Source organism: Haemaphysalis longicornis, unplaced genomic scaffold, assembly GCF_048455015.1.
Source record: "Haemaphysalis longicornis isolate Haplotype H1 unplaced genomic scaffold, Haemaphysalis longicornis Haplotype H1 scaffold_5, whole genome shotgun sequence".
NCBI lineage: Eukaryota > Metazoa > Arthropoda > Arachnida > Ixodida > Ixodidae > Haemaphysalis > Haemaphysalis longicornis.
In genome coordinates, this window is record NW_027526385.1 from 150,462,237 (window position 1) to 150,474,968 (window position 12,732).

The following is a 12,732-nucleotide window of genomic DNA, read 5'->3' on the forward strand; positions in this document are numbered from 1 at the left end:
CTTCATGGTGGTTGGCTACCGAGTGCAAAGTATCAGGAATCTGTTGGATAATAAGTAAGGAAGGCAAATTATTTTGTGCAATCGTGCGGAGCACGAGTTTTTTTAACATGCGTCACTGATTCACTTCACCCTTGCACACCTCTTTGTGTGTAATTTTGCCTAGTGCTACGAATACGCTTGGTGTGAAAGACGCATGCATATACTTACTCCCAGAAGAGTGCAGGCTGACATGCATGCAGCAGTCCGTCTTAAGAAATAGCAGACATCCTTCTGAGTAGCAGCTGCTGATGAGTAATTGACGGCGGCCGGAGAACTTACCAGCGCAGTTTGTTAGCAAAGGACAAGGCGGTATCATATCTTCTGCACCACTGACATGGGGGACTGTTGCCATTTCTCTTTAACGTGAAACGTTTCTAGTCGGTTGTTTCGCGTCAAGGCATGATTTGTCTGCTCCACTGTCCCTGTCACTCGTTTAAGCACCAGTGTACGTAAAATGAATTACACATTGTACCAACAAGTCCCTAAACAACCTTTTCTTAGCCTGTGTTTGAAGCTCTTTCTCAGTAAATCTGCTGCCCGGAATGAAATTCTGTATGTTCTAGTTAGTAAGTACGAGAACCACGTGCTGAAATTTTATCAGTGCTGCCATTTTTTGTATAGTATTCGCTACCGGATTTGTCTCACCTGCACCTCATGCGCTAAAACAGACATTTGTATAATTTCGTTAAAAATATTCAGCACACCGTGAATTAGAATACTGATCCTGTGCGCAGCGTTGCAGTGATGCAGTGATGCACACGTTCAAAATAAACTGAACTATTGTTGTTGCATAGAAGGAATCCCAGGTGGCCTAAATCTGTAGCCTTTTTATTGGATGCGTTCTCACAGGACCGCAGGAAATAAAATGGGTGCCTGTTGTATGGCACCACAATGATTATTTGATTCTTAGCGCCATTCCTTTTCGCAAAGGGGTGATGACGTGTCATCTCACGATATAATCTAATATATCTATGTCGTACCCTCGGTTGATTTCTAGGGCTGCTTGCAGGGGAGGCCCTTACTAAATTTTGTCTGTCAGAGGTGGTATCTGTCCTAGGCAATACTCTTGTCTCTGCTGTTCTTCCACAAAGCATTAAAATCTTTTAGTCACATCCACGGCCTTCACATTTACTCCCTCTCTGCTACCCTTAAATCCTACGCCTTCGGCAAGCTGAATATTTCTTTCATATAGCGTTGGATGGGTGTACTCACATTCCAACGCTAGGCGCCAAATTGCTTCTTTTCCCTTTCCGCAGACCACGCATACCCCACCATCGCGTGCATATTTCCCCACAAAGCTTCAAATTCTCAAGCAACCTGCTCTATCCTCTAGAAGGAAAGCACTGCCTTTGGAATTATCGTACAAATTCTCCTTTGTAGCGACCAATTTCTCGGCCGTGCACATGTCTAACGACGTTGTACCTTTAACGTTTCTTTTCATTTACGTTTTTTATTCTACACCGCTTAAGTTTTGGTTACCTCGGCTGTCTTTGACTCTCCACTGATCTTCCCGTTTTTAATCATTAGCCTTCTAGTCTTCGTTAGCAACTGCGTGTCCGCGATTTTATGCAGCAGGGCCTTAAAACGTCAGCGGTCTGCCTACATTGATCCATTGGTCTCAATTTCCCTCTCAAAATCAATTTTGCTCTAAGCTTCTCCGATTTCAAACGACGCCTACCACATAGCTCCCCGGATGGGTTCGTTTGTAGTTTTACCTTTTGCTGCTTAGGCCAAACGGCCTAGCTTTCTCTGGTTCATTTGAATACATAATAGAGCGTCTTATTTTAGGCTGAGTAATACATTCACAAATGTGAGGGTTGGAACCGTAATTCTTTTTCAACTCCTTCTCTTCTTTTCGTATTTGTTATACCGTCATAGAGCATTATGCTTCATAATAGCTGCGTTTCGCTTTCTTTTATGCTTAAATTGCTCCTTCGGACTTCTTTAGTAGTATTCCCTTGCATATTATACTCTCAAATATATATATATATTTCTCGACTGTGGGTGATTCGTCATGCTGGAGTGACACTGCGTCGGTGCTTATGTTATCCAAAACCAATATTCCCAATTTGTCAGTGCTAAAAGTTAACCCGGGGTGTGTGCTTTCTTCGCCACTAATATTTACGAGACGTTGCGTGTACCTCTGGGTAGCTAAACGAACAACGTCGTCTGCCTATAACATTTCCAATCAGTTCACCAAATCATCGCTTCCGCAAACACCGCCACCCGTGTGCGTGCCGTACTTGTGCGTAGTTCCGCACATCATCCTACATACAGATCGCACTTTTTCAGATTGGTGAATCTGGAGAGAGAGGACAACCTTTACACAGATGCCACATGTAATATTCAAACATTAACAGCAAACTCAAAACAAAGGCGTTGCTCAATGCACCAAGCTAAAATGTCAAGTTGAAATCCCATTTATTCGCTCGGGCAGCGATTGTAGCACACGAAATAAATTTGTCCTGTCATAATGGTTTGGTGTGCATTTTGGCGCATTCAGGGACAGCTTGCAGCATAATGGTCGAAAAAGCCACCAAGGACACCCAATTGAAGTATGCTGCGGCGCTGGCATTCGCAGCTGATGGAGACATGACGTCGTGCACGAATGAAATACAAATTCGGGGTTCGGGGTGCGGGGAAATTTACCACAAAGGGTTGAGGGTGTGCTCAAAGGAGGATGCTACGTAACCAGATTACCTATAGTAGAAACGTGGTTCATTTCACACAGACATGTTTACAACAGCTACAACGATCCCTTCCAGAATAAATACCACATGAACGTTACTTGTTCATGTGCAAATTGAACGCTTTTTGACTGTAATGAGATTTCATTGTTTGCTAGTTACTGCGTGTTTAAACGAGGGCGGAGACAGAAGGGTGCCAAAAACCTGTCTTTAGTGTATCATCTTAGGGCTGATGCCAGATTGCGGGACATTTCTGCCTGCTACACTTAAATAAGCAGCGTTTGCGTCACTTGCACTGCACGTAAGCCACTCGCTCTCCAATTTCGAAGTCCAAGTCAAGCTCTCTGCATAAATCAGATGATAAAATTTAGACGATTTCCATTCATGCGTCACAATTCTTACACCCCTTCTACGTTTCAGAAACCTTGAGTTGGCTTGGCGAGAATGAACACGTAAATTTTCTATGTTCGGGTAACCACTGAGAGCCCGGATTTAGAATACACCTGTGTAACTTAGTCAGTTCATTCTCAGTTCTTCATATAAATTTTTGTTTGTTTTAAGACAAATACGGGAAGCGCGAGATTAGCTCAAGCTTTGTGAGTTCTTTAGTTTGTTTAAAATATTTATGTATTCGTATTATATTTTCTTATAAACGACAGTTGTTCTCAAATGTGGATATAAAAATCCTCATTCGGTGACTTGTTTTTTTGAGCGCTTTATAAATTACACTATTTTGCGATTATCAGATTTCACGAGGTAGCATACGGCTTGTATTGAAGTACATCTCAAAAAATGCTTCAAAGCTTAACAAACTCTCTTGAGTTTTTACAGTTTTGACTGTATATCGGTGCCGCCTTTTACTTCGCACAGGCGTGCATGTGTAAAAATTCGGGTTGTAGCAAAACGAACACCAAATACGCGGAAGTGCAGATTACGTGCCCGCAATCTCGTGCCGTCAATCCTGCGAAACAGAACGCAAAAAGTCTGTGGTTACAAAAAAAAATTGTGAACTGCTACAAAGCTTCCACGGCCACACAGTGTTCCAACTTTTACTAAACGCTTCTCTTTTCAAAGCAACCGCATCCAGCGAACCCACTGTTCAGGCAAGTTATCGAAGCCGGTCGAAATGAATACTAATACTAATACTTTCATTTGTACTCGCGCCTGGCGGAGGCGAGCGTATAGGTTTGCTGAGTGGAAAACTGTTTATATCAGTGAAAACCCAACCTCAAAAGTGCCTGGCTCGTTTTTGCCGCTGTTTGTGCAGCCAGCACCACAACATATCTGACTGGACATTTTTTCGCCCAGCACGTAAGCTCCCAACATTAAAAGTGCCGATGCTGACACTAACAAAACAACTGAAGTCTGCGCACTGCAAAGCGCAGGCTCCATTCATTGGATAGAGCATGCGCACCAGGTAAGCATCGCAGGGTGTCCCCACGCGTCCAGTTCCCCGTTCTCTTGGCTCCTGTGTTGAATATGAAATTTTCAAATGATATTTCAGTATTTGTTCATCGTGTTAGCATTTCTGTTTTGTTTTTTCCCTCTTTCTTGTCTGAGTACATACCGATGGCTTTTCTGAATATTTTTTGTGATGTTTTCCCTCTAAAGGAGTTATCCAGAGCAACCGATGAGTTTGAAAGGAGACTCAACGATGTGAAGAGTGCACTGGTGAGTCATAAATTTAGGTTACAATTGTCAGCAGGTATGTTTTAATTAAAGAGCAAGGGACCGTCATCACATGATGTTACCGCGGAGTTACATGACTTGCAAATGGTCACAAAACTCTGATAAGGTTCTGATACGTTTTTCGCGTGCTAAATTAATACTGGCATGAATTATAAAAGCTGAGCTCAATTTAAATAGATCCTAATGCATGAACACTAATGTTTCAGAAAAGTTGAACCTGGAACCGTTTTGTATACATTATATGCATTTTCCTACCTTAACGGCCTCCGTAGTAGACACATTGAATGACGTTGGATACAAGTGATGCCTTCTTAAAATTATCGGGGGGGGGGGGTGCTACAAGCTTTTTTTTTTCAAGAACAGGAACAGTAATTGCTTCGACAAGAGGCACCAAAGAATAGAGGCACCTATATATACCAGAATGTGATTTTCTCAAAGACCGAATAAAGGGTGAACCAACTCATTTAGAGGACACCCCACAGCCGTACAAACGTATGCACAACAATATGCATATATTCACAAAAGTATTGAAGCGGCTACAGGAAAGCATCAAAATATTATTTTGCATAAAGTAGCACTAAGGCTGAACTGACTGCGAACAAAGTAAAAAGAGAAGAACACAAAAAACAAAGACACTAACACATCATACAGTTGCAAAGATATGGAGACAGGACGTGCAGAGGTCCCAGATTCCCGTTTGTACCTGTTCATCGGGAAGATTTTATTTTTTCTGGTGCGAACACACCTTTGTGTGAATCTATTCATATCGGTCATTCTTTATTTCTTGTACTTCGACAAGACATTTTGGTTTGGCGTAACAAATACCTGAAACTGAGTTTTAAAACGTATAAAATAACAGCCTCACAACATTCTGGACCGCGGTTAAGGAGAGAAAGGCTACGTGCAGTTTGAAGTTTGTGACTCTAGTAAATGATGAGCCATTAGAGAAAGGGACTGTAACTGCACAGTTTGGAATAGAATACTTATGCTGTACTCCCACGGCGGTTTCGCACTCCTGTTGTGTGTGAACTGACGTTGTACAGAAGGTTGTTTTATGTTTTAAGGCGGCATTTTTTATTGTACGTGCATAATCCAAATATCCCACGAGTCTACTGCGCTGGAATTTATGTAGTTGGTGTGGGCAGCTGCGTATGGTGAAAATTAAATGAATACCAAAACACTGGTCCACATTTAGGCATGTTAGGATTGTGCCTGTGAGGGTGAAAGATTATATCCAAAGGCATGCAGGCAAGTAAAATGATGCCACGTTGCATTTACGGAATTTTGAGAATTGCCAATATCTTGAACACTTTTCAACATTCAGCAAACCTGATTGGGGATCACTTGGTTTTATTCTATTTTAATTGTGGCATATGGGAGAGAATCATCTGCAAAGATAAGATAAGGAGTGAGACACTTAGTTTACCCCGTAGATAAATCCAGTTTTTGCATGCGTGAAGACACGTTTATTGGAGTCTTTTTCGATGAAGGAACCTACGTGACCATGGTTTAGGCTTGAAAGCTGAACTCTTAATGTCAGCCCGCACGCCCGACCTGACCTAGTGTGAGCGGCGCACCACTCATGGTACGCTGCGTGGGTAGGCCATGCCTATAATTTGTGTAATTTCTGTGTAATTTGTGTGAAACGTCTGACGTCTGTAGGGGGCCTGGCTGATGCGTATTGCATATAGCTCTAGAATTCCCGTGATGACTTGGCTAAGCTGTACATCGTCTTCAGAAAAATACTGCTCGTGAACGGTCGGCACCAAACACAAGCACTGATCTCATACTAACCAAAATACCCTCTATGTACCACAAGGAAAGGGAACAGATAGCACGTGTCGTAGATTCAATACAAGGGGAGCAGGGTATTGTTGCGGTTTTTTAGGAGGTACTAAAAAAAGCGCCGTGGCTATGAGTACAGAAGAATGATCACGATGTGTTACTGTACTGTTGTACATTATTGTATCTTGTTACTTGATTCGTTAGCTAAGTGAAGTTAGTATCCTTTGTTTCCTGTCCGCTTTCTCAAAATTTGGACTAACATTTGCATACTGCTGCTCATATACTTGACAATTATCCAATTGGTATTTGTAAGATGTTTACACAACATTAGTTAGTCGTTTCTCAGCACTCTGGTCATGGGCTTATTCTCCATCTCACTCCTCGTATCGATTACTTCACCTTCCGTCACAACTCTTTCAGCGGTCCATGTGTTGTAGTAACAAATATTGTCACACAACAAACTCTGACTACTGATTTGTTTCATATAAACAGACTAGGTTATTCATGATTACAATATATTGCAAGTCAAGGGGCACGATCACGTGAGGTTGTCTTATGTGAGCTGTTGCTCTGTGTACTCATGCTTAGTCCTGGTTATTTGTTCTTTGGTGTGCAATGATTATTATGCGTTTTTTTCTCTTTCTAACGATTATCATTGTTTGAATCACTCTCTTTATGGCAGGGCCAACGCGGATGGAATATATATTGATCATGGTGATGAACCCGGCGATTACAAATGTACGTACGGATATGTTTGCACCCATAAAATTACTTTTATTTGTCTTAGAACAGGTTTTTTTCTCCTGTTTTTAATAATTTATTCGTGATACAATACCTTCACTATAATACCAGCGATTCTTACAAACACTATAGAAAACCTACAAGCAGGCATACTATCGAAAAGCACTCCTGCTAACTAAAATTAAGGAAGTATTAGGATTGTTAGCAAAAACAAATGTTTTCACGGTGAAAAACGTTTGGCTAAGGTAATAATTAAAGAAAAAGAACAAGCAGAGTAAAACGGAACAATGGCACTGAATAAATAGTGCCTTCATTAGTATTGAGGCTTGCATAAATGCTTGCCTGGTCCTGGCTTGCCATTTAGAGCTTGTAGTTTGTCAAGACATACAGCTAAGTACCTTCGTGAAGATGACCCCGTACGAAAGTGCATGGTGGACAGCAGGCCGATCTCTGTCAGATAATAAGAAATGCGGCCTTTGGTTTCGAAGAAAACAATGAGGCCAACAGGTCGTGGATTACTCGAAATTCTGGGCACAGTCAGATACGTCCGCTGAAAGCACAAGGCGGCTAATTTGTTTCGAATAAGGCACAAGGAGTGCCACAATTTCCCAGGTGTTTTTTACTTCCCAAGTGCCTTTCAATCGTTTGGCGGAATTATTTATCAGACATGGCACAAAATGCTGAACCGGAAAAACACATAACTTGGCTGTTCGAGTGAACCCTGAAGCAACACCGACTTTTCTACATTCGCTTATCGATGCAGCCCCCGGCACAATAAATGCATAACCACTTACATGAAAGGGAATATTTGTAGGCTGGGGAAATTCTGCTTGCCCATACTGACCGGTTCCATTACTAACTGCACTAGACACTAGACTTGCACGAAGATCGGTTGCCAGCCCTGAAATTTTATGTGAGGCTTTTAAACTGGCTACAATTTAGTGCCTTAAAGGCCAACTGCACTCAAATTTTCGACAACTCAGAAATAATGTCACGAAATAGTACACATAGAAATAGTGCGAAATGCGAAATACTGCGTCTCAAACATGAAAGCGTGCGACGCAAACGGCTGACGACTTTGGCGCTTTCAGAACCGGAAATGAATAGAAAAGGTGACCATTACCGGCGACCAGAATTGACGTACTTGATAGAACGGAAGCGACCGCGCAAGAACCAGCGTCCGCTCAGAGCCCCCTTTAAATACGAGGGGTAGCGTAGCGTTTCGCATTGTTATTTCCACAGAAGATCTGCCGCTAATATTTGCTCAGGGTAATGGAGTTAGACGCAAATTCCGACATCGCGTTGCTGTCAATCGAGGTGAAGTAGACAGTACGACAGTTATTTTTCCGTCAGAATAACTGGCGTTTTAGCAGTCCCTGGCATTGCGAGTAAAAAAGTGGGCCATGATTAACAAAGCTAGTGTCTCGTACAATATCGAAGACCAGCTTTCGAAGCTATCGAAGACGATGTCAAAGATAGCCGGCGCCTTGGATATCCAATCGCGCTCCTTGAAGGGAATGATCCGCACGCGGGCGGACATGAATCACTATATTACTATACATTGCAGGCAAACAACTTTGTGAATATCAGTCCAGTATTTTTAGCATTTGTGCACATCGAGAACCGAATTTTAAAGTGGTCTGAAACTACAAGCTAGCTTCCACAGCTACGTGATGCACTAAAACATGAAAAAAGTTACTTATCTACCGCTCTTTTCACCTTTCACCAGAGGCATGGGCTGTTGAAAAAGTTTGACTGTCACGCAAACCAAACCTAGCCCTCTACAAAATTAAATACTTCACTTGGGAATTGAGAAAAATCTAATTTATTGTTTGCGAGAGCAGAAGTTCCATTGGTTTTTGCATTTGGTGAAGAAGACGGCCGATACTTGTGCGGATGTATTTGGTACCACGAGCAAGGCTAATTTTGGTTCACTTACCGAGTGAGGAAAAAACCACAGAAATGTTTACACCTCTTTGTGCAGCAACTCAAGCTAGGTGGCAAAACTTTCGGAAAGGGCTAAGGAATAAACGGGCCGAATAGGCTCATCCCAACTATGGCAAATATTGTATGCGGAAGTGCAACTGGTCAAGAATTTATAAACGGCCCTTTTGTGTGATAGATGCAATAGCGATAACAAATGTAAGGCAAACGCGCGTGTCGCGTTTTTTTAGTACTAATATTATTTTTAAATTTAAAAAGTTTCGCTAACTACAGAAAGTTCGCAAGGGCGGGAATAGTATGCAGACTGCAAATATCTTCTATTTCACTGAAAGAAGGAAAATAATTGCGGAGATTGCTACCTACGCGGTTAGTTTTAATGATTGTGACGGCGATGGTGGTACAGCGCGGTGGTGTAGAAGAGAAACCCCTGGCGAATGCATCCGTGCGTACGGTGGACCGCCGTGCAAGTCGCCGGAGAAGCGCGAGCTCCAGGGACAGGTTCCCCTACCTCTGTCACAGGCCACTCGGAACTTGTTTCGGCGACTCTCCACCAGGTGCAAACGTCGTCTGCACGGAGCTACTTTGAACGACGGTACCTAGTTTCCTCTGTGCTTTTGAAGCTTAAGATTTCGACATGGTGATTTTAAGACCATATACTACTTATCTGGATCAACTTTCGACAAAGAAAATTTCGAGTGCAGTTAGCCTTTAAGTCGGTTGCAACTTAATGGGACCAAAGTGGTTGCCATTGAAGTTGCATGTTCGGAACGGCTGGTTCTGTAACGGAGCTAAGAAATGGTTTCAAGGGGCTGCACATTACGATCGCGTGTCTGTTGGGGCTTGTGCCGTTCCTTTAAGCATTGAACCTGCAGGCTGCTACTGCTACTCTTCTGTGAAAAATTTTAAAATGTACATATGATCTGATAAAATAAGTGCTGCAGTATATTATAAACAAATTCACTGCAAGCACCTTTTCTTCAAAGGTGATGTGGAGAGAGATCACAGATGTACCGCGAGCAGGTGTGTCATGGGACGTTTTTTGCCAACTTTAGCTGTACGGTAAAATATCGTAACAGCGTTGATGAACTGCAGTGCCACAAGAGATGGTTCATTTGGCTTCGAATAAATGCACGAATAGGTGCACAAATGCAAGCAAATCTAGGCGCCCCATGTATGGTTAGCCCTAAGTTTAACGCCTTGCTATATGCACCTTAAAGCATGCTTGTGTTTCTTAGTGATGCGTTTTACGTTTATGAAACATGTTATTCGCTTTATAAAGTCTTCTCAGCGATTTTGCGGCACTGTATTTTGACTTCGACATAAAATTGGTCAGTAAGGCATTTTGCTTGGCTAGTTGGTTCATCATACTTATACGTAAAACTGCGTATAAAATGTGTATACGTATTTGCGTAGAACAATAAAGTTGGTCCCTTCAGGGGTTTGTAGCATTGGTTTAGAAAGGGAGTTTGCTTGCAAATTTTCAAGCAAAGCACAAATCGTCTTGTTCAGGTCGGACCACGAGAGTGAAGCTTGGAATGGTCAGTGGGAAATGATCATGATTGTGGCGTTTGAAGCAATAAAGCCATTCCTGCCCTTGATGTGCACCGTAGTGAAGGGCTTCGGATTATTTGGACGACATGGGGCCTTTACTGTGTGTCCAACTAGCGAAAAACGGGCGTTTCTGCTTTTTGCCTCCATCAGAAAAGGCGCTTCGTCCTTTATCGAACCGACTTTCTTTGGGTCAGTACCATTGAGCCATTGCGAGAGGTAACCAGTGGTTGAGACAACTTACAAAAAAAATATAGGCACTGGTCTGATATCCGCAAACGCACAAAACTCCTCATCACACAGTTCGTAGTCAGCAATGTAAGTTTCGTGCAACCAGGTACACCGGTGTAAGCGGCTTTCAGCAGCGGTGCTGACCACCCTAGTTTCAGTCGTTTAGACGTGCTGTTAAAATAGAGCGTAGTGTGTTCTTTAGAAATGCACCGTATCCTTAGTCATGTCACCAAGGTAGCTCAATGGCCAACTTTGTTCGTATTTAGTTTATGATTTTCTTCTGTCAGCTCAGTTAATCAAACTTAGTTCTTTTTCAGCCAAACAGCATGCTTTCCCCCAAAACAGCAGTGCTTCAGTGGTGCTTCTATCGAAATTTTCTACTACGTTAAGCACACTGAACACCATTGCAACGAGGCAGCACTATAGTTAATAGACTAAACCTTAAATTCTGTAACAAGTTTTGCTGAAATGGATATATAGTCGCAGGGTAAAATTTGGTCCTCGAAAACTTGCAAGGTTTAGTAACATAAGATCTATAAATATTCCAAGGATCTTTACAAATTTGTAAGAATTTAATGGCGAGGGTTTATTTGGACCATCTGCTAAACTTCTCAAGAGCTCTCACTCTAACGTGTCAAGAGGCCGTTTTCGTCAACACTTGACCAGCCCAATGGACAGCACCTTCTGAAGGTCGTTTCACTCGGTTGCCAGCCCAAGGAACATCCTCTCCGGCAATGTCGGTACCTTCTTCTTTAAAGGCGGCGAAAATCACGCGTGTGGCAGTGGCCTACCCTTCTTCGGTGTGCTGGTTCCGTTTCTCGGTATGCGTTGGTTTGCCCTTCCTGAGACCGTTCCTCCAGCCCTCCTACCGAACTTCTCTTTCCCTCTCTTGGCACACGATCACCAGCTCGTGCTTCCAAGCTCGCCTTGCTCCGACCATAAGTCCAACCTCTCCCTCACGACGTGCATGCTAGAAATATAGTTGTACGGCTTTCATTTTTAAATGCATAGTTTTCGGTTGAACTCATCAACACTGACTCGAACCCAACTGTGCAATGACGCAACAGATGTCCTGAGTAAATTCACTTTGAATGTGCCCAGTGCTCGAGATTAGGTATGAGTCCACATTTGCATAATAGTAGCGCGTTTTGTTCAAAGCTGATAAAAAGAAACAAGGAACGCCACATGCACCTTAATTGGTCATTATTTTTATTCACAATTTTACGAAGAGTTGAGGCATCCTCCAGGTACCCACAGACGAAACCCGCTATGGAGGCTTGAAAATCTGCCAATCATCTGCTCTCTGCTACATTTTTGTGTTCATCTGTAGATTTGCAGCTCATTTTTATTTTCAAACAAGATGCGTGTATGAACATCAGGAAGTAACCTGTAATTTTTACACGTTTTTCTTACAGGTAATCGAAGCTTCAAGTTTTCGCAACTATCAAGCAGCTTCTTTCTTTGTGGCGACTTTTGCAACCAGCCTGTCCTCCGCAAAATGTGACACTCAATTTATGTAAATGTCCAGAAAACTGTAATAAATGTCCTACTAATCGGACTGCGTTATTGTTGCTGAATAAATTACGTAAGCAAGAAATGCTCAATTGTATCGGTTATCAGTCTATGTTTGTGATGCAAAATAAAAGAGGTCACTGCCCTTCGAGCTGTGTCTTGCGATAAATAAACTGGAGTTCGGTGATGATGCACGAGAAAGGAGATTTTGCAGAATTAGCTGAATTTCGCCAAAAACGTGTTTTACTTCCGCAGAGACTGTTTATCTGCAGTGTCGCGAAGGAAGGATACATTCCCATTACAGCACCTCAATTTCAATTTATGTGAAATCCAGCTTCTAGCGAAGGCAACTTGTGGTGACAGCCTCTAGGCGACTTATCCGTCGCTTGTTAAAGGCTGGTGCTTTTGTTACAAGCTTTTCATAAAAATAGGGTTAGGATTGCTAACAGAATATAGTGTTAATGAGGTATACTACGCTGTGCTTTGGGTCGTACGAACACGCTCAATTTAACTCGGCACACGCCAGCAGACGCCGAAAGTGCTCTTCGGTAAAGTC

General features: G+C 42.5%; 1 protein-coding gene across 1 annotated transcript in view; it reads left to right on the forward strand.

Moving 5' to 3' along the window:
- Positions 1-12,268, forward strand: part of LOC144139447 (uncharacterized) — a 55,892-nt gene extending 43,624 nt beyond the window's left edge. The window contains exons 10-12 of the mRNA XM_077671785.1: positions 4,338-4,397; positions 6,883-6,938; positions 12,080-12,268. Coding sequence (XP_077527911.1) covers positions 4,338-4,397; positions 6,883-6,909 — 87 coding nt within the window. The 3' untranslated portion in view covers positions 6,910-6,938; positions 12,080-12,268. The remainder of the gene's footprint in view (positions 1-4,337; positions 4,398-6,882; positions 6,939-12,079) is intronic.
- Positions 12,269-12,732: the final 464 nt, after the last annotated feature.